The following is a 27,810-nucleotide window of genomic DNA, read 5'->3' as shown; positions in this document are numbered from 1 at the left end:
ACTTGGAGTGAGATGAATTCCCCTTCTCTGAAGCTAGATCCCCCCGCCCCCCCGCCTTTTTTTTTTTTAAAGGAAGACTGCATCTCTATCAGGGATGTGGTCAACCTCAATTCTAAAATAGAAACTCACTGTCTTGACTTGTGAAATCCAGTCCATCTGCAAGTTTATCTATAATTAAAGTGTAATACATATGTGAAGTTTATATTACTTTAGAAGTATGTATTTTTATTACTTTAAAATGTGTATTTCTTTCAAAAGTATATAGAATAAGAATATAGTTCATTATAATAAAAAAGTATAATCACTAGAAGGGATGAAGAAACCATATCACTGAAATGATCTACAAGATGTATCGTTAAGTGAAAAAGGCAAGAGGCAAAATAATGTGTAAATTATTCTACCATTTGTATAAAATTTTTCTGGTATATCTGACAGGCTATAAAAAAATGGTATTAATATATTTTTCACTTGATGTTGGGGAGGAAGGTTGAATGACTGGAGAAGAGTGTGGGAGACTTGTTACTGTGCATCCTTTTATAACTTCTTGATTGTTGAACCACTTGAATGTATTTCCTAGTGAGTAAAAACAAACATTAAAAAGCCCTCAATAAAACTGAAAAAGCTGTTTTGAAATCTAGATGAATTTTTATTCATCCTTTGTAAACACTTTTTTATCTGTGCTACTCAGATTCATGTTTGGTAGTGCTTTTAGATTCCTATTTTAGTTTCATTGTTTTTTCTTTCCTTTAAGTGTGATTCCCAACATTAACCTAAGAATGGTCTTTTGTCCTCCATTTAGGGATTTGAGTCATAATCGGTTGTCTAACTGGAACATCAGCTTGGAGTCTCAAACATTACAAGAAGTGTAAGTTATTTTTATTTACTTAAATTTACATTAAATTCTTTGAGGTGATTTGTTGAATTAGGAATTACAGAATATTCAGTCCAAAAATGTCACCAAAAGAAATTTGAAGGAAAGAAAACCTTAGATTAAAATATGTTTAAAAACCTAAACTTATGTTTAGCTTTGTTACTATCACAAACTCTTTGGGTATTATGCCATTGAGTTGATGATTTCAAGTTGTAAACTACATAGCAATACTGTTCTACTTCCAAGGGCCCTAAAGTAAGATTTCTCCCCTCTTTAGAGTGATGAGTGTGTGTGTGTATATATATATATATATTTTGACAGAGTTTTAGCCTTAAAACTCTCTGTTGTGTAAATTTATTTATCTTTTACCCTTTGACTTGTCTGAGGTGGAAGTGTCATGTCTGAAGTAAATTTATATGAAATACAATATTTTTGGTATCATGTGAAGTATGTTGTTTAATGTAATTCAATATTCTACTTCACTGACATTTTTCCTTTAGTACTGAAATGTATTATTACTTAGTTTTTGGAGAGGATTTTCTAAAATATTATTAATGTAGTTATTGCATTGTGATATTCTCAGAGGCACAACTGTTTACCTCTATACTGAACACCCCCAGAATCTCAGATGAGTTTTTCTTTTGAATATTTTTGTGACAGAGGGTACTTTGAGCTCTCATTGTCTCTGCATTCTCTTCTTCCTTGCCTCAAATTGACCACCTCTAATCTGCTGTAGACTGAATGAACAATTAACAAGTTTATTAGCTGCAAGAGTAGGCCCTGAGGAAAGGAAAATGCTCAGTGGGAAGTGCATGAGCTTTATTATATATTGCATGGACTTCGTTACTTCATTTGGTTGATTGGAGGCATTTTACTCCTGGCTTCTTTTCTGTATTCTAGATTGTTGAGGTTGCTGTATTCTAGATTGAAAACCAGGTTGGTGAAATGTGATTGCATTAGATTTGCTACTAAAACAACTGAGATAATCTGTTAGGTCTGTGGTCTCAAACAGCTTTCCCTAACTTGGAGTAACTTAAAAAAAATTGGTGTGTGTATATTTTAAAACTGTATTTAATAACTTATATAACTATTGAAAGAACCTTGCTGGGAATTAAAAATACATAGTGTTGCAAAATATTTCCCAACCTTTCAAATGTTGGTATCAAATTATAGTTCTATACTAGGAAAACTTGTTAATTAAAATTTCTAATTTCTCAGTAGAATACATTTAGTCTGACTCATTCTCGGTCATAGGCTTTTTTTCCAAATGTGGTGTCTATTCTAAAGAATATGTATTAGCTAGAAACTAGAACTCGAGAGGTAACATTTCCCTCACTAAATTTTTAAATCTATTTTTCCTCCTATCCAGGAAAATGAATTATAATGAACTAACAGAAATCCCGTATTTTGGAGAACCAACTTCTAATATTACTCTCCTCTCATTGTAAGTAAATAAGATGTCAGATCTTCTACTTAAATTGTGAATAGTACACGGTTTTTTAATTTTTGTTTTAGGGACCCTTGTTGTTAACCGTAGTTATTTTTGTGCTCTAGGGTGGATCCCTGGCAATAGCTTCAATGTAATCTTTGTTTTGTAGAGTTCATAATATAATCCCAGAAATAAATGCAGAAGTGTTCCAGTTTTACCCTGCTCTCGAGACTTTAGATCTCAGTTCAAATCAAATATCAGAAATCAAGACATCTTCATTTCCTCGAATGCAACTTAAGTATCTGTAAGTAAAATAAGAGTTTCAACTAGATTTACTTTGAAGTGCATGTTTATTATTCATTGGTACCCAGATATGTCTGTTGTTTATTGTGATTTTGCTTGTGTGAAACAAACTTAGGTTAGATTTTTTTGTTTTTTTCCTTGCCCTTGAAGAAAGAGTACCCTATTTACAGAAAATATTAAGTATCCAGGGCAAGTTTTGAGATTTAATTGCGGATTGTGTTTTACTAACGGTCAGTTTTGTAAAAGATAAATGGTAGTGGTCTGTTAAATAGGTGCTTACTCTGTGTGATGATGATGATAATTAGTATGTATGCTGGTGTTTTACAGTTTACAAAACATGTTCACACTGTTTCAGCCCAAATGAAGTAGGTATTACCCTTGTTTTGTGTTGAAGAAGCACAAAAGCAGTTACATGATTTGTAAAGTTGTTTACAATTGCTAAGTGGTAGAACTGGGACTCAGTCATAGACTTGGGGCGGCTTTCTGGTGGTAGAATGTTTATTTAGTTTCATTAAATTTTTTTTGTCGTTACCTTGTTCATTTTAGGAATTTGAGTAATAATAGGATAACCGTCTTGGAGGCTGGTTGCTTTGACAATTTGTCAAGTTCCTTATTAGTGGTGAAGTTAAACAGGAACAGAATTAGCATGATTCCACCCAAGATCTTCAAGCTACCTCACCTCCAGTTCTTGTGAGTAACTGAATAGATCGATTATAAGAAGATCATTTTTTTCTTACAGTGTCTGTTTCTTTTTATTATTATTAGGGCAAATCAGCAAACCGGTTTTCTGACTGTAAAACAATTTTTTTAAAGGGAACTTAAAAGAAACAGGATTAAAGTTGTGGAGGGCCTCACATTCCAAGGGCTTGACTCCTTAAGATCTTTGAAAATGCAACGGAATGGAATTAGCAAACTTAAGGATGGAGCTTTTTTTGGCTTGGATAACATGGAAGAATTGTAAGTACTGTGAACTAGAATAGGAGATTGTTAGGAAAGGAGTCTTGGACTTTTCAGTGCTAAACAGCTAGGATGGTAACTTTAATTATAACAAAGTATTTTAGCTTTTATGTGAAATAAGTTAAACTTTAAGCTTTGTTATCTAACCAGTATTTTTATCATTTTTCCAAACATTTCATCTAAAATGTTTATATTCCCTTAATGTTAGGTAGGTGAAAATTATCAGAATTTATCTAGAACCAGGTATACTATATCTTTTGGTGAGTTTGTTTTATAGATACATTTTAGACAGTCTCACCACTTTCTTGCACTAAATCTAAAGTAACATTTATGAAAAGAATTTGTTCACTTGGGTTGAGCAAAAGTGTATGGCTCTCTGTTCAAGCATTAATGAAGATTTTGGAATCTCCCATTGCAGTGCCTTGTTTAAAACATATTTCCTCCTTTCTCAAATTCTGCAGAGAACTAGAGCATAATAACCTTACAGAAGTGAACAAGGGGTGGTTGTACGGCTTGCGAATGTTACAGCAGCTCTATGTGAGCCAGAATGCTGTTGAAAGAATCAGCCCTGATGCGTGGGAGTTCTGCCAAAGACTGTCTGAACTGTGAGTGTGGGATGGGATTTCAGTGGGGGCTGTGAGACTAGAGCAGATTGAGTAAGTCATTCCCATGGCTAGTAATGAGATCTAATATCCCTTTTTATTAGAAGTTTGAAAGCCCTAAATCTATCATGTAAGTAGAGTAAGAATATGAAAGTTGAACTGAAAGAGAGTGAATTCTTTACCTTGTTTACCATGTTTCCTATGTTTAGTGATTTGTCCTATAACCAGTTGACCCGTCTGGATGAATCTGCCTTTGTGGGTCTGAGCTTACTGGAGAGATTGAATTTAGGGGACAACAGAGTCACTCACATTGCTGATGGTGTATTTAGGTTTCTTTCCAATCTACAAACACTGTAAGTACATCTGTCCTTTTGGGGTTTTTTTTGCTGACTTTTTTTTTAAAGCAGTGAAGCAAAATAACTAACGAATCTACAAATTTATGTATGTTAATATTTGCAGTTCTTCTCTCCTATGTCGTGGGGCAAGAGGGTCTTGCTTATCTCTATCCCTGTACATAAATTTTACTTATCTCTAGTGATTTCAGCTTGTACTTGAATTCTGAGTTAACTAAACAACAGAGCATCTCTTACTGTGGAATAATGCACAGTTGCTAGTGTCAAGAACGCACATTTTCTTACTCTTCTGACCTTCTGCTAATAGTAGTATTCCAGAACTACCGCTTCTCATTCAGAAGAATGCAGGATATATTATGGGAACATTTCTGGCAGGAGACCTGCTACTGTTAACAATTTGCTGCATGATTTTGGACAGAAAAAACCAACATTTATTAATGATCTGATATGGGTCAAGGGCTTTCAGAGTATTAGGATATTACTGGTCTTTTCCATATTGGGGGACTGAAGTTCAGAGAGATTAAAATGATTTATTTAAAGTCATATCCCTTGTAAATGTTTGGGCCAGGATTAGAACCCAGGTCTTTTTTATACTAAAGCTCGTGTGATTTTTTTACTTTACTGCCAGACAAATGGAATCACTTAACCTTTCCTGGGTGTTATTTTTTTCTTTATCTTTTTGTTCAGTGAAGGATGGACATAGGATTAGATAGTTGGAAAAGGCAATTTCAACTCTGTGGTTCTGTAAGTTGAATGTTTTATCTTTATCATGGAATATAATTGAATGAAGAGATATTTTAATGAGATACAGTAATCTCAAACATAGACCATAATAAAGTAAGAGTAATTAGTAGAATTTGTAGATTGTTAAGGTTCTTCAAGAACCTTAGGGGACTCTCTGGTCATCAGGTTTAGTTGATAAATGGACTTAAAAAAGAGGCAAGTTCCAAACTTTGGGACCTAACCATCAGTGACAAAGCATGATGATTTTGTGAAGGTGTCTGTGGGTGCACAAGTATGTGTTTGATTTTTTTTTTAACTTAATGAAATAGTCCTCCTTTAGATTTGACCTTGAAAAATTAAAAATGCTTATTTTTTCTACATTATCAGAGGTTAAATTAGATCAGTGCAATCTCAGGAATTTATTTCTTTAGGAATTTATATTAGAAGCAGCTGTAGCCTTTTGGCAGTGCATGGGATGGCAGACAGGTTCTTTTAGTACAGCACTGATTATTACTTTTAGTATTAAAGCTTAGGAAAGTAATTGCAGCGGTAATAACAAATGCTACAAAGATAGTTAAGGCAGAATTAGGAACAGATCTGAAATATTCTGGCTTTGGATCAATGCTCTTGTCAGAGTAGATATACTTGTTACTCACTTTGGTGAGTGAGTTCTGCAGAGGAGTGCAGAGTGCTGCAGAGTTGAGCCATCAGTTGTTTATTCTTTGGTAAAATAAGAAGATCTTTTGTAGCTTTCACTTCAAGTAAAGACATAGCTAAATGGGAAGAGTGATCTATCTCTTTACTATTATTCACATAACTTTACATATGTCTTACAAAGCAAAAAGCTTTGTGCTTTGTTCTGAGATGACTTAAGGAACAAAAGTGACTGACTAACTTTGACTGGATTTCTTCCATGAGGACAAGGTGCAGTGCAGTTGTACCTTCTGAGAATGGAAGAATGAATTTTTAAAAGACTCATATTTTTTCTTTTAAAAAAAGCAGAGTGATCACTCTAGCACATGGGTATATCATTGTTACTTCCCAGGGGTCATGTTTAATTGCTTTTGAGCTGTGAAGCTCTCTATTGACATTAGTTTTTGTCAGGTTTGAGGTCTCAGGGGAAGGTGTGGGTCACCCCAAATCCCATCAGTCTGAAATCAGATTGGTAAGCCATACACCTTGCATCTTGAATTCCTCCTGCTTTTTGTAGGTCCTTGATTAATTTCTAATAAACTAACACAGTTACAGGCTATTAACTAGGAAGATTAATACTCTTAGGGGGTTGCTTAATGTATTTATCAAGGTTGGCTTAATTCTTAGCTTATGAGAATTAGCGCTTACATGCTTATCTCAGTATTTTTCAAAAAGAGGAATGTTTATCATAAATAACCTTTAATATAAGGGTCAAAATTAGCATTCAGGATGATGCCTGATGGTGTGATGGTCATGCTGACTAAAGTAATCTGTTTATCCTTGACATTTTTGCAGAAACTTAAGAAACAATGAAATTTCATGGGCCATAGAAGATGCTAGTGAAGCCTTTGCTGGACTCACAAGTCTCACTAAATTGTATGTATTTTTCACATTTATGTATGTTTACAAAGGTCAAGAATCAGTTGTAAATGTGATTGGATTATATCTATTTGCTATGGCTAGAAAGTCAGCCTTCTGACTCATCCACTAAAGGAAGAAGCTTTGTTGTTTATTAAGGTTTTGTGTTTTGGTTTGTTTTTCTTTCTTTCTCTCTTGTGTGTGTGTGTGTGTGGTGGGGCACTTTCTTCTCTGAAAGAGCATTGCTAAGGTCACTTAAAGAGAAGTTATTTGTGGAACTAAAATTTCAATTTAAGTAAAAGAAATGCACTGAAACCACAATTGAACCAGTGATCTTTTTAATCATGTGAGATTTATGAGTAATTTAACCAGCAAAAGAGAATTCTCTCAAGTGAGATTTTAGATCTCCCATTAACAATGTCTCCAAGGCTTCACACTTGCCTGAATTTCTTTGACTGAATGATCTTTTGCTGAGAAGGGAGAAACTGGGAATATGATCCAGTTTATTATTGAAAACCACAAGTGTTATCTGTGGTCAGGATAGTTGTTTACAGGTACCTCACTGAGTACCAACATATTAATAGATGCCTTTATTCTGTGCTTTGCATTAGTTGATAATAAAGATTCACAACTTTCTTAAAAATGCATGTTAAGCTTATTTTCACTTTTTATAGGTAAGTGTTTATTTTAATGAACTTAATTTTGTTTAGTGGAGAGCTTTATTAGAAAGGTTTGTTTGTATTTCAGAATCTTACAAGGAAATCAGATTAAGTCAGTTACAAAGAAAGCATTCATTGGTCTTGAGTCCCTTGAGCATCTGTGAGTATTTATCATTCATTTTGATTAGTATATAAATAATCTTTGCTATTAGCAGAGGTTTTCATGACCATTTAAAGTGTTTATATAACTTAATTATAGAAGTGGTGACTGGGAATGTTTCATTTCTCTTCATTTCAGAGATTTGAACAACAATGCTATAATGTCTATCCAAGAAAATGCTTTTTCCCAGACTCGCTTGAAAGAATTGTAAGTAACTTAAGTCTTTTTTTGTCACTAATTAGATAGTTATCCATGCTTGTTGTGTATGTGTGATGAATGTGACCCAGATATTTCCCAAAGCACACAATTCAGGCAGGAAAAAAGAAAGTGGTAACATTCAGTTATTTTGGTGGTTGGATGTAATTTAAAAATAACTCAACATTGAAAAGCCCAGTGTGTGTGGCTCCAAGACCTTCTGTTTCTTTTCCTATGCTGCTGATGCTTATAGTTAAAAGAGACCTTAGCGCTACTCCTTATGCTTTCTGTTTATCCTTCTGTTCCTTTTTTATTCCTTTCTTCCTTTTTGGACTGTTGGAGACATGTGTTCCCTTGGGGTGGGTTACAGTTAAGATATTACATAATTTTTTGGAGGTGATCTGAAGGCAATGGCAACCCACTCCAGTACTCTTGCCTGGAAAATCCCATGGGTGGAGGAGCCTGGTGGGCTGCAGTCCATGGGGTCGCTAAGAGTCGGACACAACTGAGCGATTTCACTTTCACTTTTCACTTTAATGCATTGGAGAAGGAAATGGCAACCCACTCCAGTGTTCTTGCCTGGAGAATCCCAGGGACGGGGGATCCTGGTGGGCTGCAGTCTCTGGGGTCGCACAGAGTCGGACATGACTGAAGTGACTTAGCAGCAGCAGCAGCATAGCACTTTCATTTTAAGGTGATGTCTGTAATCTATTCAAACTACTAAAATGTTCCAAAACTATTGAATAGTTATGATAGAAAGATACATATCATTTTAACCATTTTTTATTCATGATTTTTAAAAAATTATTCTTATTTCCTAGGGGGGTATTTCCCAGGGGAAGGGTGGTTAGTCGGGAACTGCTATTAATTTTAAGCTCTGGTGATTTGAATATTTAGCCACTGGTGAGAATCAATGGAGTATATCAACTTATCTACCTCAAAGGGAAGTCTGTGGATTCAGAATGGATTCATGACGAGATAAGGACAGAAATTCAGAACACACGGTTTTAGAAACTTTAAGAACAATTTGACATTACTATGATACTTTTGTTGAATTTTATAAAAGTATTGATCAAAACAGATTGAGAATTTAAAAAACTGGTCCTTCTCCACATATAGTTTGCAATACACTGGAAGTATGTGAGTTCAAGCTGTCTAGGTTTGGATTCTTGTTCCATTCTTTATTACTATGTATTTAGTCTGAGACTCAATTTCCCTTCTCAGAATGGGAATAGCACTGTCCTCAGGGTTGTGTGAGGATAAAATGAGATAATTTGTTTGTTTGAGAAATATTTATTGTCATTTGGTATGTAGGATACTGTTCTAAATGCTAAAAATGCAGTAGTGAACAAGACAAAGCCTCTGTCCTCACAGCATGTTGCGGTGAATTCTAAAGGGAAATAAATTGTGAACAAGTAGGCATATGATGTCTCATCAGGTAATGTTCTGAAGAAAAAACTGGGTCAAAGGTGGTACAGAGTGACAGGGGTTGTTATTTGAAATAGTAAGGGAAGGCTTTTCTGAAGATAACAGCCTTAGAGCCAGGCCCTTAAGTGAGATGACATGGCAAGCCATTTTATACTGGGTGAGGGGCTGTCTAGGCACAGGGAAGAGCAGGTGAAAAGATCCAGAGGTAGAAACTTGCTTTTTGTGCTTGAAAAATGGCAGACACACTGGTGTGGCTGGAAGACAAGAGCGAGGGGAAACGTGGTAGGAAATGAGGCCAAGAGTTAAGCTGACCTGACCATGTAGGGCCTAATAGGCCGTGAATAGTTAGGATTCCCCCCACAAATGCTTTAGAAAGCTTTTGAGAAGATGTTTGACGCAGAGCTTGGCACACAGAGATGAATAAGATAACAGCAAAAGTTAAAATATGGAGATCATTTTTTGTTACTTTCTGCCAGATTTTTAAAGTGGCTTTTTTTTGTTGTTTTTGGTCTCTTGACATATTTTGAGTTATTTCTCTTAAGGCTTACTTGAAAAGGCACAACTTACTGCATAACAGTATATCAGTATTACCAGTTTTTGGTTGTGATAATCTGAGGGCCAGCAAGAAAGTTTTAATTCTAAAGAGAACTCTGTTTTAAATATAATTTATATAGTAGGTGAAAGCAAATACTGTAGTTTCATTCTTAAGAGAGTAATTTGGTAATTTTGTGAGTTGGTTTGAATAGGCTGCTAATGCAGGAATTCTAATACTGATTTTTTTTACTGAGAAGTTTTAGTTGCTCTTAAATTTAAGTCATGATTATAATACTGAGTTCGACATCACCATTTGTTAAAATATCTCTTGATACTTTTTTGTATCCTTCACAGTGCTTTGCGAAAATTTTGAGGGGAGATGGGAGAGTCAAATATAAATTAAAAATTGTTTTGCATTAAAGTTACATAATCATGGTAGAAAATTTGATAATTAAACCAAGGGAGAGAAAGACCCTGAATCCTCAGTACTCCAAAGACAACCACTGTTAGTATTTGATGTATATCTCTCCATATACTTGTGGAGAGAACACAGGGTGTACTCCGTTGGTGAGACAGGGTTCATTAGCTTGTGAAGAGTGGAAAGATGCAAAAGAAGTAGAAGTGAAGTGAACTACTGTGGATTCTGTAGTATCTGTGGCCAGGCACTGTGCTAAATGCTTTATTCAAAACAATCTTTGAGGTAGGCACTGTCAATCCCATTTTTCAGAAAAAGAAACTGAGATTTTGGAGGCATTCAGTATCTTGCCTAAGATAAGTAGTGAAATTAGGATATGAGTCCAGGTTTCATGCGCCAACTTACATTATACCTAAGAAAGCATAAATCAGACTGTATTATTCCTTTGTTCTTTACTTTCCAGCGTATTCCAGCACATGTAGGAAAAGAACAACTTAGCTTCTTTCCTAAGTTTATAAAGCACTTGTATGGCCTGGTCCTTCTTGCCCAGCTCTTGGAGCTCATTCCCATCCTTGTCCCTCACTTTCTGTGCTCTGCCGTCAGCGACCCCCTTTCTTTTCCTGGAGCTTTTCCTGGTAGATGCTTTTCGAAAGCATTGGCCTCAAAGTGTTGTGCAGTTTCCTCCATTTGTGACACACTTACCCCAGATCACGTGATTTGCTTTCTTTCTCTGACTGCTTTATCTAAACTCGTAGCTGCTGTCTCTAAAGTGGTAGCTGCTTTCCTTCTGTCTCTGCCCAGCTTTGTTTCTCCTTGATAGGACTTAACTTTGTAACTCTACTTTGCATTTGTTTGTTTATTGCTTGAGTCTAAATATGCAAGCTTTGTGAGGGCGATAGTGCCACAGCCTAGGACAGTGCCTGGCATATAGTAGTCTCAAATATTTCTCTGTGAATGAATGCATATAGCATAAGAATTCTTAAATGCAGAAGGTAGTCTTTGGCCTGCTTACTTAAAATTGCCCTTAATAAACTGTGGCTTTTGGGGTACCCTTAAAGACTGTTTGAAACTTCTTTGGAATCAGATCTTAGGTATTTTTATACAGAACTGTAAAACTACTTGAGGATTTTAGAGATGCACACAAAGCAGGTTATAATATTGTCAAAATCACTTGCTTTCGGGACATTTAAGGGTGATTAAAAGAAAACACTGACTTTTCAAATGTATTTTATAGGCCTATTATGACCATAAACCATTTTTCAGTGGTTCTTAGTTTAAATTGTAGTACATGTTGCCACAGGGCTGAAATGTTTTTAATCTTGATGAAATAATTTGAGAATAATTATGCCCTCTCCACAACAAAGTTGTCTCTTTGTTCTAATATATATAGTAAGCTCTTCCCCAAATTTCTTTGGGAAAATTTTTAGACCTCAAAAATTTAAAGGAAGGCACAGTGAACATCAATATTCTGTTTACCTGGATTCATCAATTCAGAACTATTTGCTAAGTCTGTTACATATTTTTCTCTCTCCCTCCTTCCTTCCTTTTCCCTCCCTTTCTCTCTGTCCCTCTCCTTCTTTCCGCACACACTCATATACATATATATATTATTACTTTGTTTAACCAGTTGAAAGTAAGCTACAGACATATGACATTTTACTCCTAAAATATCTTAGCATGTATTTCCTATGTAAGGTTATTTTCTTGCATAACCACAATACTATTATCACACCTAATGAAATTAACATTGATAAAATAATATCTAATATGCAGTCGATGCTTAGATTTCCCCAGTGTCCAAAAAAATGTCCTTTGTAGATATATTTTCTGAATGAAGTTTCTCACTCTACATTTGATTGTAATGACTCTTTAGTTTCCTTTAGACTAAAAATAGATCCCTTACCCTTATTCCCCAACACCTTTTGTTAGCGTCTTTTATCACGCTGTCATATTTCAGGAAACAGTTGACCGCTTGAATTTGTTTTCTTATGGTTAGAGTCAGGTTAGGCATTTTTTTGGCAAGAAAAGTGAATAGATATGTAGTAAGCTTAAATGCTGGAGAAACTTGGAATGAAAAATAAAGAGCATTTATTTTCCTCTTTATTTCTACAGGATTCTGAACACAAATAGTTTGCTTTGTGACTGCCATTTGAAGTGGTTGCTTCAGTGGCTGGTTGATAATAACTTTCAACATTCTGTGAATGTAAGCTGTGCACACCCTGAATGGCTTGCAGGGCAAAGCATCCTGAATGTGGATCTGAAAGATTTTGTCTGTGGTTTGTATTTTTGTTTTAAATTTTGTATCTTATTCCTTACTGTCTTAACAACAGAATTAAAAAAATTTAAAGTAGAATACTTTCCCACTAGCCTGTTTCCATTTCTTTACTTTTTTCACTAATATTGTAATTGTAGCTTAAATTTTGTGTTCTTTGACTTAATATAACCTAGGAAGTCTTTTTTCCTCTGTGTATTCTTAAACAATCATTTAAAATAATGTCAGTATAATAGCATCTTTGTGAATGTAAGCCTTTTCTTTTTAGGGGATTGTTAGCCGTAGAATAAATATCTAGTAAGATTCCTGCATCAAAAAGTATGTTTGTTTATGAATTCATTCAGAAGTATGATTTTATATTTAGTAGATCTTGAAAAAGCGCTCCCAGGCATTTGCAAACAGAGAGCACTGGTTTATGTGGTCACTAGCAATGTATGATGTACCAGTTTCATTTGTTTTCTACTTTTAATACATTTTCTTAAGACAAAAGCAGCAAGGTTTGGCAGTTTTTTGGAGGACCAGAGGGAACGTAGACAAGTTGTCACAGACAAGTTGTCTTAATTCTAACGCTTAATCGTCATTTCAAGTATACATCTGTATTCTCATTTTGGAGATTTTTCTTTTACACTTACATTTCCTTTAAAGTAGTTAATTCTTAACTTTTACACGATGGAACTTTTAGGTCAGTGTATCTGTGTTGCTAGTGGCATTTAGATACCTGTATATTGCCAGATCACTTAAAAATGCTTAGGACATTTGGAAGTTCAGGTGCATAAAATACTTAACATGTTTTTACAAATTTAAAATTTGTAAAACAAATTTTAAGGAAGAAAGCAAAGAACCTAGTTATATTACCATGAATGGTTTATCACTTTACTTAGTTTTAAATGTGTAAATATACCCTATATATGAGATAGTGAAATGTTACTGAGTAAAGACATTTCGTTAAAAATTCATTTACCTGCTTCTCTGAATCAATTCAATAATATATTATTATTTATGAATCTATATTTATTAGCCAGTCCTAAGCCAGTCTTCAGTTGGACTTTGGACATATTTCAAATTTTTCACTATTTTAGTTGAAAGTTATACACAAAGTACTATCAGATAGTATGTTTTATTAATAGAATATCTATTTTTATATATGTTATATATACACATACACATACATACAAAGGGTAATAGAATTAAAGCTTGTTTTAAAATTCTAATTTAAGTTTTTGCTTTTGCCAGTAACTGGTAATACTTAAGATAGTGCATTCTAAGCATAAGTGACAGTAAGGGAGGGTGGAAAGAATACTAACCCCTGAAGTTTGAAAACCCGGGTTCCATTCCAGGCTGAGCTGCTGATTTACATATCTTAGAGCAAGTCATTGACCCTCTGGGCATCATTTTCCTCATGTTGAAATAAGGGAATTGGGTTCTAGTTCTGTAGGCCCTTTCAACCTTATGACATTTTGTCAACAGAACATGCAGTTTTATATTATTTGTTTTAAAATTGAATCTGTAGAAGCAAAAATAAATAAGTGACTTGGCTCCTGCCCTGTATTTTTTCCTCTTAGATGATTTGCTCAAGCCACAGATAAGAACTCATCCTGAAACCACAGTTGCTCTGAGAGGCGTGAATGTGACTCTGAGATGCACTGCGGTGAGCAGCAGTGATTCACCCATGTCTGCTCTGTGGCGCAAAGACAGTGAAGTCTTGTATGATGCTGATATTGAGAATTTTGTTCGTTATCAGCAACAGGCTGGAGAAGCTCTGGAATATACTAGTGTCCTACATCTTTTCAATGTGAATTTCACAGATGAAGGAAAATATCAGTGTATTATTACTAATCACTTTGGTTCTAACTATTCTCATAAAGCCAAACTGACTGTGAATGGTAAGAAATTATGCTCCCTGATGGTTTTATAGTTAGAAGGATTTTTCATGTTTAATTTTTGAACTTTTGACCAAGAAGATTACATTAAACCTGACACTGGGTGAGGGTCCTTACTGTTTCTGTCTTTAGGGTTATGATGGTATACAGGCTGGATTGTTAATTTACCCACTTGCTGTCCCTAATTAGTGTTTGACTGAGGGGTAAAGGTGAATTCCGTGGTTTCAGGAGATGAACTACTCTCTTTTGTGTTTTTGAAAAAAAATTATTTTTAATTCTCCATTTTCTTTCTAGAACTGTAATTCTGCTCTAAAAACTATAAAATTTATTCCTGACACTGTTCCCAGGGCCGTCCAGTAACTGGGAGTATTAACATTTCTGGGACCATTGATCATTATCATTGTCTAAAGGTAGTCAATGAAACCATTTTTGAAAATAATGCTCTTTTTCATTGTGTCTGTTGAAAAAATATACAACAGCTCGATTGGTCTGTTGCCTATTAGATTGAATAACTACAGCACTTCAGGCTTTGTGCAACGAAAGATGTACATATGTCTTGCTTTCGGGCTGTTTTATGAGCTGTTTGAAGGCATAAAATTTTTTTTTATCATGCATCTCTTAAGTAAGGAATAGTAAATATTAAATGCTAAAATATAGGTTCAGAAAAGTTTACGGCCTCAGCTTTTTCTTTCCCTGTCAAGGAGATCAGATAGATTTGTCATGCATTCTGGAAGAGTTAGTCATCACTGTACTCCACGCTCTGAGATTCTTAGAGAAAAGATGGCCTCTGCAGTTGTATTTACTGTCAATGCAGAGAGCATGTCTTCTTAAAAAAATGGAGCAGCACAACAGTTGGTATTTTGCCTAATAGATTCTCCCTTGTGTGTGTGTGTGTGTGTGTGTCTATGTATATATATTTTTCCCCACCCACTATCTTTTGGTGATCTTTTTTGGAACAGAGATGCCATCTTTTCTGAAAACTCCAATGGATCTAACTATTCGCACTGGTGCCATGGCCAGATTAGAATGTGCTGCGGAGGGGCACCCTGCACCTCAGATTTCCTGGCAGAAAGATGGTGGTACTGACTTTCCTGCGGCTCGAGAGAGACGCATGCATGTCATGCCTGAGGATGATGTTTTCTTCATTGCAAATGTGAAAATAGAAGACATGGGGATCTATAGCTGCATGGCACAGAATATAGCAGGCGGTCTCTCAGCAAATGCCTCGCTCATCGTGTTAGGTATGTTTACTGCTTTGTGGATCCATACTTTTGTGGGAGTCCTTTTATTGTGGATCAACTCTTGGTCTTAATGGCAAGAAAAATCTCAAGTTAGATTTCAGTTGGGATCATTGTTCTGCCAATTTATACAGGTATGTGTCAAGCTTGGATATTAGTGGAACAGTTAACTGGAATCTGGAGAAATTTTGAGGGCAGAATTGGAGATTTTTATCCCATGAATTGAAAATTCAAATCCCTTTACCCTGTTCTGTTCATCTCTGTCAGTTTTCTGCTTCATGTATATGTTTTTTCTACGATTCAGTGAATTTTCATCATACTGCTTCAGAGAACTTGAGACAATTTAACTTTTCCCCCTTCATTAAAAAAAAAATTTGTAAAAGATGAAAAGATCTGTCTTCTGGTTAGATTTCCTATTTTCCTTCCAGTGTGCTCCTGTTAATCCTGTGCTCTGGTAAAATGTCTTTTCCCTGTAGATTTCCCCTGATAAGCCAGTTTTTTTTTTTTCTTATTAGAACATTTGTCTTTATGGGACTCAAATCAAGGCAGATTCTCTTTGCCTCCAGATGTTAGGGTTTTTAAAAATGTTGGTTTGTTTAACTACTTGTGTAACCAGGAAAATAAATTTATTGTTTAAAAATTTTAAGAGATGCAGAAAATTTGAAAAAAGGAAGGTCACTCAAACCCTGTTTAGATTTTGACATATTCTGGACTTTTTAAAATTACTCATCTTCATGTGGTTATGTATACCTACTTTTTTCCACTTAATATTGTTTCACAGGGTTACATTGTCATTAAGTCTTCATGAAATATGTGACTGTACTGTTAAATTACTCATTTTTCTGCTAGATTTTTTCATCTTTAAAAATTACAATTAATTTTGTAATAAACAATTTTTGTATATGAATCTTGACTTCTTCACCTAGGATCGCTTGCTCTAGGTAGAATTCCTAAGAGGAAATTTAGATTTTTTGAGGCTTTTGCTTTTCTGAAAAACTTCTGATCTTCCCATGAGCTTATGAAAATGCTTATTTCGTCATAACCTCGTTAGTCTAATTCAGTAGAATTTTAAGGATAAAATTGCCTGATATTTTTTTTAATGCATCTTTCTGTTAGAGACACCCTCATTTATTAGACCCCTGGAGGACAAGACAGTAACTCGAGGTGAAACTGCAGTATTACAATGCATAGCTGGAGGGAGTCCCGCCCCTCGCCTCAACTGGACCAAAGATGATGGACCTTTGCTGGTGACAGAACGGCACTTCTTTGCTGCAGCCAACCAGCTTCTCATCATCGTAGATGCTGGGCTAGATGATGCTGGGAAATATACCTGCATTATGTCAAACACCCTTGGGACAGAACGTGGTCACATTTACCTAAATGTGATTTCATCCCCCAATTGTGACTCTTCCCAGAGTAGCATTGGACATGAAGATGATGGGTGGACCACAGTTGGCATTGTGATCATTGTTGTGGTCTGCTGTGTAGTGGGAACCTCTTTGATCTGGGTCATTGTTATTTACCACATGAGAAGGAAAAACGAAGACTATAGTATCACGAACACAGGTAAGTGGTATCCGGTTGACCACTGTGGCTTGTGTCTGAGTCAGAATGTAGTGAAGAGTTTTGATACTTTATGTGTGATAGAGGGAGAGTTTTTCTGTTAAAATGTCCTACTTCCTTGATGTGATGGAACCTCTCTAGTGAATAATTTTAAGAATTTCTAGACAGTCCCCCAGACTTTGCTCTTATAAACAGTTGCAGTGCACCTTCTTTCTTTAATTCCTAAGGCTCATTTCTCTTGTAATTTTCCTGTGGGAAAGAATGGAATCCTTATGACAGAGGTTAGTCTTTGACACTTCTCACTCACCCTGAAGTCCTGTGAGAGAAGAGATACAATACAGCCAGATAGATTGTGAAAGTGCATCTGTGGATTTCAGACTTTAGGTTTTGTTTCTTTTGCTAATACTTTTAAAATGAAGCTTGGGGGAGAATTCTAATAAGAAATAATTTTAAGAGAAAATTCTAAGAGCTCTTGAGTTCCTGGGTACATAACATTTTTTTGGTCATTAGTAGAGAAGTAGAATACATTTGCAAAATAGTCTTCTGAGTTAGGTAAATAAATTACCTAACTTTATTTGAGAGTTACAGATGTCTCTTTTACAGAGGAACTCAACCTGCCTGCAGACATTCCCAGCTACTTGTCTTCCCAAGGAACGCTGTCTGAGCCACAAGAAGGCTACAGCAACTCTGAGGCAGGCAGTCATCAGCAACTTATGCCTCCTGCCAATGGATATTTACACAAAGGCACTGATGGTAATGACTCTTCATTGTCTGTGCTTACCGTTTCAGCCTACCCGGTTGGGTTTAGTTTTCAGTGGATAGTCTTCCCCACTAACTTGAAGCAGTATTTTAAAATAAGATACACAATGAAAACATTTGGATCCATGCAAAATAGGATGAAAATTGACTAGAGTCCTAACAGAGGAGAAAATCATTTGACAGAAAGGAGGAACACTTTCTTCTTATTTTTTTTTTTCAAAAAGAAAAATAGTTAACATTTATTGAATGATGTTTACTATGTATCAGAAACCATTTAAATATTTTTACATGTGCACACTCAGTCCCCATGACAGTCTATGTATTCAGTACCAGTATAATCACTAATGCACTGATTAAAAGACTGAGGTACAGAGAAATTAAGACATTTATACAAGACTACACTTGGTGATCATTTAGAGGGAGAAAAAATTCAAACCTAGGTGATCTATTTCTACAGCCCATATCATTAGCTAATCTACTACATGACAAATATATTATAAATTATAAGCAGATAAAGAGAAAATGACACATATACAGTAATTATTTCCTTGTGTATGTGCTAAGTCATGTCCAACTCTTTTTGACCCAATGGACTGCAGCCCCCCAGGCTCCTCTGTCCATGGGATTGTCCAGGCAAGAATACTGGAGTGGGTTGCCATTTCCTATTCCAGAGGAACATATTCTTAAACAAGGGATTGGCGAACACAGCAAAGGCTTCCAAACCAAAGTATTGTTATGGGAGAGAGATGTTCTAGAAACTTCTTTCAGGTGTCTTTTATCCTTTTCAGGCATGAGCACCCTTCAGACCATGTCCAGGAAGTTTGGTCTGTCTGCTGACAGGTAGACATTCACTCAAGTTTAAAGGGCATTGATGATTCTCAGTATATATTGGAGAGTATCAGAGAGAGATAAAATAGTTAAGATATAAAATAATAATTAAGAGATATAAAATAATTAAGTTCTAATAATTAAGAACCTAACTTCTCAACAGTACTTTTCTCCACTCCACCCTTCCCATGGGGAGTTACAGAGCACAAGGAGGAGAATTAAGGGATAGAATTGGGTTTGACTCAGTTCTTCTTTCCAGCCATGTGGCCATGAACACGTTATTTAAAATCTGAGCTTTAATTTCTTCATTTTAAAAATAAAGCAACAATATTTTATAAAGCATTTCTCTCAAGATTCTTTTTTTTTTTTTCCTAATTTTATTTTATTTTTAAACTTTACATAATTGTATTAGTTTTGCCAAATATCAAAATGAATCTGCCACAAGTATACATGTGTTCCCCATCCTGAACCCTCCTCCCTCCTCCCTCCCCATACCATCCCTCTGGGTCGTCCCAGTGCACTAGCCCCAAGCATCCAGTATCGTGCATCGAACCTGGACTGGCAACTCGTTTCTTACATGATATTTTACATGTTTCAATGCCATTCTCCCAAATCTTCCCACCCTCTCCCTCTCCCACAGAGTCCATAAGACTCTTCTATACATCAGTGTCTCTTTTGCTGTCTCGTACACCGGGTTATTGTTACCATCTTTCTAAATTCCATATATATGCGTTAGTATACTGTATTTATGTTTTTCCTTCTGGCTTACTTCACTCTGTATAATAGGCTCCAGTTTCATCCACCTCATTGGAACTGATTCAAATGTATTCTTTTTAATGGCTGAGTAATACTCCATTGTGTATATGTACCACAGCTTTCTTATCCATTCATCTGCTGATGGACACTGAGGAAACCAGAAGGGAAAGAGACATGTGTACCCCAATGTTCTCTCAAGATTCTTAAAGATTCTTTGAATGAATCTGTGTAGTACTTCAAGTACTAATCAAATGGAAGGTCTGTTTCATTTCTACAGAGATTTTTTTAGACTGGATGTTACTAGAACTTCTGTGTAAATCAACAAATTGGATTTTCTTTTGGCTTTCCATGAAAAGGAGGGTATTTCTAGCCTTTTTTTGGCTGCACTCAGCAGTTTGTAGGATCTTAGTTCCCTGACCAGGGATTGAACTGGGGGCCATGGCAGTGAAAACATCAAATTCTAACCACTGCACTGACAGGGAAGTCCTGGCTGTTTAAAGAATACTTAAAAGCCTCTACTCTTTGCAATTTGTAGGAAATAATACTACTTTCTGGGTTAAACTTAATTACTTCAGTTCTTTTCCGAGTCTAACAATTCTGTTGCTTGATCATGAATAAGTAACTCACTCTCTAGTTCTCACTTTCCTCTCTTTTATCATTCAGTTTTCAAACACTTAATGGTCCAGGGAGCTCATTAAACTTCTACTTCTACCACACACACACTTGTCAGGCAGGACCCTTGACCGTCAGAAACTTTCTTTAGGAATCCTTTTAGCAATTAGTGTTGCTTTACCTCTTGACTTATGAAAGTCATAGGGGCTTTTGTGAAGTGAAGTCATCCTAGCTGCTTCTTCTCTGCTTTAGTTTGCTTAAGCCAAACGTGTCTTGTAGCACAGTGCCAACCTTATCTTGGCTCTCTTGATTTTAACATGACTTTATTTAGGCTGGACAAGGATGATTTAATGTACTATTCAAGAGCGTGCGTGCTGAAGTCAGAGGACCAGAGTTTCAGCTTTCCGCTGGGCAATATGTCTTCGGGCAAGTTACCCAGCCTCTCTGTGTTGTAATTATTCCGTGTGTAATATAGCGATAATAATTAGTACTTACCTCATAAGCATATTATAAGGATTAAATAAGTTAATTCACAGAAAGACCTTGAAACTTCATCATGTTTATAATGTAAGTTTTGAACAAATGCCAGCTGTGATGACAATGATGACAGCTGTTAGAGAAAACTAACCATTGGCAAAACTGAGTCCTTAACTGAAGGATGTTTGGTTTCTTTCCTGGGTTGTATTAGGTGGCGCTGGCACCAGAGTTATCTGCTCAGATTGTTATGACAATGCTAACATCTACTCCCGGACCCGAGAATACTGTCCGTACACCTATATTACTGAAGAGGATGTTCTGGATCAGACACTGTCCAGCCTCATGGTCCAGATGCCCAAAGAGACTTACTTGGCACATCCTCCCCAAGATGCCACTACCCTGGAGAGCCTGGTGTCGTCAGCAGAGAGAGAGAGATGTGCCTTTCCCACCAACCATGAGAGGATGAATGAGAAGAAGCCTTCCTCCACGCGGATGAGCAGTGGTAAAGGGCACGGCGTTGTTTGTTGTTTTGGTTTGTTTTCACTTTCACCTACTTGATTTTTCCTTCGATCGTGTCCGTGGCACTCTCATTTGACAGAAACAAACAAATTGGTATACTGTAATAATTAGCTACTGTTAACTTCTATAAACTAGAGCCAGAGATTTTTATGGAAAGAAGTCTGAAGTTGTAGGATGAAAACAGTTTTTGTGGGAGTAGCAAGATCTTATTTCTAAAGATTTAGGAAAAGTTACAGAAAAAGTTTCTATAAAAAAAGTTTCACATAGGCAGTACTTTTTTCTTCCATATTTATTTAAATAATGGAGACCTGAAATACCAAGGATACAATAATTTGGGCATAATTTGGTGAATATTTTCACTTCTGTGATTTAAAAACATTTTATTTGGTTGCTGTTCTATCAGGTAAATGTTGAATGTCAGTATGACTTGGCAGGTGTTTGCTTTCAGTTGTGTTGTGCAGGTGAGGAAGAGGAACACAGGTTGTATTGTGAAGATGGGGCATTTGAAACAACCCAGTAAAGCAAATCAAAACAAAGCCAAATGAAACTTTCTAGACCATGAAGATGTCTTCTTCTCCATCCAGGCTGTTGATCAGCTCTCACCCTCTTGTCAGCCTGGATGGAAGAGCGCTGGAAGTGGGGTGGGGCTGACCACTGCAGGGCTCCAGTGCAAGACGCCGTGCAGTGGTGACTCCAGGGACGGTTCTGGCTGGAATAAACGGAGTAGCATGGACTTTGGCTACGTGCTCTGTTGTTCTGTTAACTGATTACTGGCATGTTAGAAGCTGAAGAGGAATGGTTGCTTATTTTTAAAATGATTTTTTAAAGATATTTGTTATTTAATGATATAATGACTGCTTAGTCCATGTTTTTTTCTGTGTATTACGCAACTTTCATTACTATTTGGATACTAATTCTCTTGTAGTCTGTTCCCATGTGTGTAAAGAGTTTAAGCTTTCATTTTTATAGTAGCAGAAACACCAATAATAGGTGAAAGTAGATGACATATAGCATGATTTCAGTAATTAATTGGTGAGGTTGTTGGTTAGAAGGGTTTGAAAGACCATAGTTCCAGTTTTTGTTTTCTTTTCTTTTTTTGGTTGTTGCAAGAAAAGTGGCAAGTATACATTTGATCTTAACGTCCTTATTTAGGAATATTGGGCATCTTAATTTCTTTGAAGACTTGGGTAGAAGAAAATTAAGTCTTAGAAAATGTAAACTTGCGTTCACCACTGGTAATTATTCCTGTGTTTCATTCTCAGAAACTTTGCAGCGGCCTCTGTGGAACGTAAGCAGAGAACCAGGTATGCCTCATCCTCCTTTTCCCCAGCAGTCAGTCCTTGAGTCATCACAACTCCATCAAAACGAGGGCCTGGCAGAGAGTGATCCAGACTGTTCCACTTGCCCCACGCCCTGTCACAGGTTACACGACCACACTTTTGATTTTAGTAGGACTCGGAACGTTCACAATGGCAGTGAGGGCACATGAAACTCACTCTAGGATGCAGTTTCAGCAGACTCAGATTAATTGATTTTGTATTTACTACCTCAGTGTTCAGAAGAAACCCCAAAGTCAGCATTTGCTTTACTTACGTCTACAGTTCTATCTGACCACACCAAGGTAGGCCAGGCATTCGTTTGGCTTATACTTGATGAAGAAAGGGTAACGGCTGACAGAAATGGGTACATCTAATAGAAAATGTGCAACCCAGGCAGAGGAGGATACAGGACAAAGTGCTTTGTGATGGTTCTACCAGGATGTGCCCAGGTGTGCATAGCCTCTTAGGAAGACTCTCCTTGCTGCTTAACACCTTGGATTGTCTCAACCTGCAGAATGACCCTGAATAAACAACGCCATTTTGTTTTGCCTTCCAAGGACGAGAAATAACTTTGGAGGCCCCTGAGAAGTGTGCCTGGGATTCTGCAGTGATTTTAAACGTATAGTTGAGAGTGGGGCTTTGATATTCAAGGTCGTCGACAGGAATGCCAGACTTGACCAACTATTACCAGGTCAAGAGTTTTGTATTCTTGTGAATCTCTCTCTCTTTTTTGGTCCCTGTCATCCAGGGGTCTCATTGTAAATATATGTGCATTTATAAATAACTTTTGTATTCATTGATCATATGTGTTGCAATGTAAATATTTTTGATATGCTAAAATTATATATATAATATCCATGTATAATATTGACAACACCTTCTCAGACCACAGATTTTGTACAGCTGGTTTAGTGAATCCAAAGATTTCGTTTCAAGTTTTGAATACATACTTGTTAAGAAGTATAATAAGTACAGAAGCACGGTACCTAGTGATTGCGTACACACAAACACAGTCTTGGTGTAATTAACCACTTTCTTGGTACCTAAAGATTCATGCATCTAATCATTTGTCATCTGTTTACAAGTGCCAGGTAATATAATCTTTCTAGCATAAAAAGACTTTCAAAAGACTAGTAGTCTTGTTATTGCCATATACACACAGATAAAGGAAAACTTGTTTTGGGAATATCTACTGTGAGCAAAGTACTTTGTTGATGAGGAAACCAAAGAATGCTTTTTTTCTCTGTGTGTGTGTGTGTTTTAAACAGTTTAATATCTCTTCTACTAATGCACAGTATATCTTAAGGGAATATTGCTTTGGGGAAGAACATGCAGAAACTCATAAAACTTCAGCATGGTCCTTGTTTTGTACAAGTGATTATTTAAGCCAAAACATTTTCTTGAATTTCTGATAGCAAAAAGCTTTATGTTAACAAAAGACTTAGTGCTGTAATAAAGTGTAATGAACTAAAGCTCTTCTTTCTTTCTGCTTTCAGAAAGAAAGACTGTTGGATTCTGTCCTCTGAATTTAGTGAGGAGTAATTATGTACTAGATGAATTCAGTCACTTAAATGAAAATATCAGTTTTTAAGTTATTGTACATTTCAAGAGTTTTAAACTTTATGTAATTTCTCAGCTCTTTGCCAGGAAGTTTGGCTGAATTTCATACTAGTTTTCAATCCTAAGTTTTTGTCCCATAGGCAGCAGCACTTTTTTAGCTGTTTTATACCACCATGTCTGTCTTTTTTTTTCCTTTTTTTTCTTTTTAAATAGCCTCATTCATTTTCATTTTGAACTTCTTAAGTACCACTATTTTCCTCTCCTTTCAATTTTGGATCCCTCTTCCTACTTACTAGGTTGAATTAATAGTGTAGCTTGTACTGGGCTGACTTAGAATCAAGAAACCTGATTTAGTTTTAGCTCTGCTGCTTAAAAGTTGTATAATCAAAGGCAAGTCTCTTTACTTCTCAGCCTGACTTTTTCATTTATGAAACGACGTTTTACTAGATGCTCTAAAGCCCTTTCCAGCTGTAACGTTCTATGAATCTGTGGTCCCTCCAGGAATCAAGGAGGATTATCTACTCTAATAAAAAGCTGCTTTCATGAAATATTTGTTAGAGTAGAACAGGAGTGATGCTGCTTACTCTGACTTGAGCCAGATTTATTTCCTCTATAGCAAGAGTAATGCTATAAGAACCTTTCACGAGGAGAAAAAACCTTCAGCTTCTAAAACAGTATCAGTAAACGTGAAGAATCGTGATTAGATTGAGAACTACCCTTGGTGTGTTACAGCACACCAGAGTATCCGAATCTGTTGAGAGGTATGCCACTGCTAATGTGTGACCAGTTTATGACTCACCTTTCTAATGTATTCAAGGTCATTCTTCTAATTATAGTACTCTGACTCACATTCTGAGGGACTTTCTTCAGTGAAAAAGGTGGAGTTAGAGCAAGGCTGCAAAGAGCATCAGCTGTTACATGGGAGAGGACAAAACCAGTGCTCTAGAAAACTTAAAATCTACCATCACTGCCTCTCCTTCAGCAGTGGTCTCTCTGCTGCCACTGGTGTCAGGCTGCTCCTCTACAGCCAGGTTCTCTGTCGTGTCAGCTGGTTGAGATGTCCTCCCAGATATTGCTAGCTTTCCTAAATAAAAACACTTGCCTGAAAAACTAGTCAGGAATTTGATTAAATGGGGATAGTCTACCCCTGGTCTTAAAAATAGTAAATGTAATAAATTCTAATCTTAGGAGGTGGAATTCCTGAAATTTTTCATTATTGCATGTTTTTGACCAAGCAGATGCTCTGCTGTAAACAGGATTAGTGGCTCATCATTGTTTCTTCCCAGCAGTGTAATGTCTGCCTGCCACCAATTTAATCAGAAATGTTGTAAGAGCAAGGCAAACAAATGCCGAGAGAAATCCTCTGTCTCCCACCCAATTACCACTTCATATCAGTAGGGATGCATAAATTCTCTTCATTTGTTTGTGCCCCTCTGAGACTGATTCTGTAAGTCTACCTGGAAGAAGAAATAATGTTTTCCTTGTACTTCAAGCTTCCCTGCCACAGAATCGACAAGTGGACCCCATGAGCTTTCTGTCGTTCAGCCTCTGATGTGCTTTCCCTAGATGCAAGGGAATCTGTAGAACAGGAGGTACCAGAAACCCAGCCCAATGTGCTGTCCCCCTAATGTGCCATCTTACAATGCTCTAAATGTGTATTTTTCTGTAAAGTAAATGTTGTGTTTAAAAACAGTTGCCTTCATGTTGCCCATTGGGAGGTTTTGTAAAAGAAACATTAAGATGTTAAGCAACTTAAGAATCTTACCCATTTTCCTAAGAAGAGGGAGAGAAAGTCTTTAGTTATGTAGAGGGTTGTCATAGGAAACAAGGATTAGATGCACTCGTCTTCCATTGGACGGGTCATATCAGTGGGACAGAAGTTACAGGGAAATAGAGTATATATACCTGCCAATAATTCTATATACCCTAACACTCTAAAAATTAGATTTATCTGACAATAGGAATCATCAGCCTTTCATGGGAGAAGTATGCACAGAAGCTAAGTAATCATCTATGAAGAGCATTGGAGAAGTTTCTGTACTGAAATGGAATATGGACAAGATGACCTAAACCCTGTTTCAGTTTTATCGTTGGAATTCTCCAGAAGCAGTCAGACAATCTAAAATCTTCACCCTATAGAATCATTTGTATACAGTAAGTTTACTGTATAATTTAAAATTTTATTTTTAACTAAAAGATTATGTTCTTTGGTTGACAAAAGGAGCCTGTTCTGTGTTAATAATGGCAAACATGAAACTGGGCTTATTCTTTTGAGAAAATCTTTAATGTTCCTAACCCAAATGGCATTACCATAATAAAAAATGTTACAGCGTATAACCCTTTTACTCTTTAATTTTTATTCCTGTTTCTTTTTTATTTTATTCCCCACCCACCACCATTTCTTTTTTTGTCAGTGGGACTCCATGGGAATGGGAATGGGATTGTGCTGTTCAGTTTTGTAGCCAGTGTTTTACCCAAGTGTGTTGTGGCCTCTTCTAATCATGTTAATAGCCCCAGAAATGCCAGAAGAGTGGCGAAGTAACAGAGGTAAATTGGCTGTCATTTTATGCTACATCTTCCATTTCTTACTTTGCTTTTGATGCAAATTATAGAAGTAATTGTGAAGCAATTGGACCTCAGAAAGTTGAGTTAAGATTGCTAGGCAACCTGTTAGTAACGTTTCATTTTTCCATTACGTGGTCTCTTTCCTAGTTCAGTGTGGCAGATGCTTTTCCCTCTTGCTTCTAACCTAAAAATTTTGTTTGGAGTACAGTCTAAGTCAACATCAGTTAAGCTTAATTTTCTTCCTTCTTCCTCTCTCTTTCCTTTCTCCTTCCCTTACTTCCTTCCTTTCCTCAGTTCCTTTTACAGCTGCTTGGTTTGTTGACAAAAGTAACATGTTCTGAATTGAGATATGTTACAAACTTCTCTTAACAACACCTGAAAGCCCATGAATCACCTGGAGATTTTGTGGGTAGTGAGGGACGTGTGTGTGTGTTTTTGCATGCACGTGTGCATGTGTGAGGAGTGATACTTGGACCTGCTCCCTCAAGGTTGTATGTTGAGTGTTTCCTAGCAGTTCTGATAATCTCTACCAACAGGTGGGGTGAAGGTAAAGAAACAGCTTGATTTGAACCTGTTTTCAAATGTAAGGAGTAAAGTGATCTTTGTCAGCTCTAATTGATCAGCAGGTGGTCAAGTGCTCTTTGGATATCTCTTGGCTACTTAAAGTGGCCTCTTGATCCACTGAGACACTACTTCTCCCCTCTCCTTTCCCCTTCTCCCTTTTTACCCGTCAGAGGATGTCAGTCCGAGCAGCCATGGTACTCGATGTATGTAAAGAGAATTATAAGCCAAGTTGTCGTTCAGTGTGGCCCTTCCCTAGTATCTATTTATATTTTCTCACACATGAGAATGTATATTTTATAAAGCATGTGTTTGTCTACTTGTTTGTCTACTGTAATGTCTTCAATAAAGCTAAAATACATGATGATGTTCTGGTCTTTTCTTGCCTAAAGGACAGGAATGAAATGGTGCATTTTAAAGTTTGTGGTCCTTTCGAGAGGGACTCCAAGTAGCTGTACAAGTTAAAATGGGGAAAAGCCACTCTCCTGTAGTCCTGCCATGTTTAGCAGTCACACACAGCCTCCAGCCTGCCTCGGGTGCAGCCTGCACTGTGAGTTGCCCCAGGCGGGCACTGCTGGTTCTCCTCTTCCTCCTTAGGCTACCCACTGTGGTGCTGTATGCCTGGTGGATGGAAAGAAGCACATCTGACAGTTTGTTAGAAAATAAGCGTGCTGGACTTCCCTGGAGGTTCAGTGGTAAAAAGTCTGCCTGCCAATGCGGG

General features: G+C 36.6%; 1 protein-coding gene across 5 annotated transcripts in view; it reads left to right on the top strand.

The window, feature by feature from the left end:
• The window catches only part of LRIG2 (leucine rich repeats and immunoglobulin like domains 2), a 66,456-nt gene extending 39,000 nt beyond the window's left edge, over positions 1 to 27,456 (top strand). For 4 of the 5 annotated variants that reach the window (XM_070367471.1, XM_070367474.1, XM_070367473.1 and 1 more), the window contains 17 exons: positions 800 to 865; positions 2,241 to 2,315; positions 2,470 to 2,604; positions 3,150 to 3,293; positions 3,417 to 3,560; positions 4,022 to 4,165; positions 4,372 to 4,515; positions 6,727 to 6,807; positions 7,537 to 7,608; positions 7,747 to 7,815; positions 12,293 to 12,456; positions 14,015 to 14,335; positions 15,292 to 15,573; positions 16,687 to 17,136; positions 17,737 to 17,886; positions 20,777 to 21,097; positions 22,347 to 27,456. In XM_070367471.1, coding sequence (XP_070223572.1) covers positions 800 to 865; positions 2,241 to 2,315; positions 2,470 to 2,604; positions 3,150 to 3,293; positions 3,417 to 3,560; positions 4,022 to 4,165; positions 4,372 to 4,515; positions 6,727 to 6,807; positions 7,537 to 7,608; positions 7,747 to 7,815; positions 12,293 to 12,456; positions 14,015 to 14,335; positions 15,292 to 15,573; positions 16,687 to 17,136; positions 17,737 to 17,886; positions 20,777 to 21,097; positions 22,347 to 22,573 — 2,989 coding nt within the window. In that variant the 3' untranslated portion in view covers positions 22,574 to 27,456. The remainder of the gene's footprint in view (positions 1 to 799; positions 866 to 2,240; positions 2,316 to 2,469; positions 2,605 to 3,149; positions 3,294 to 3,416; positions 3,561 to 4,021; positions 4,166 to 4,371; positions 4,516 to 6,726; positions 6,808 to 7,536; positions 7,609 to 7,746; positions 7,816 to 12,292; positions 12,457 to 14,014; positions 14,336 to 15,291; positions 15,574 to 16,686; positions 17,137 to 17,736; positions 17,887 to 20,776; positions 21,098 to 22,346) is intronic. The other variant, XM_005887095.2, reaches the window with a different exon arrangement.
• The last annotated feature ends 354 nt before the right edge of the window (positions 27,457 to 27,810 follow it).

Source organism: Bos mutus, chromosome 3 (assembly GCF_027580195.1).
Source record: "Bos mutus isolate GX-2022 chromosome 3, NWIPB_WYAK_1.1, whole genome shotgun sequence".
Classification (NCBI taxonomy): Eukaryota; Metazoa; Chordata; class Mammalia; order Artiodactyla; family Bovidae; genus Bos; species Bos mutus.
Note: the sequence above shows the minus strand (reverse complement) of the source record. Positions and strands in the feature narration are given on the sequence as shown.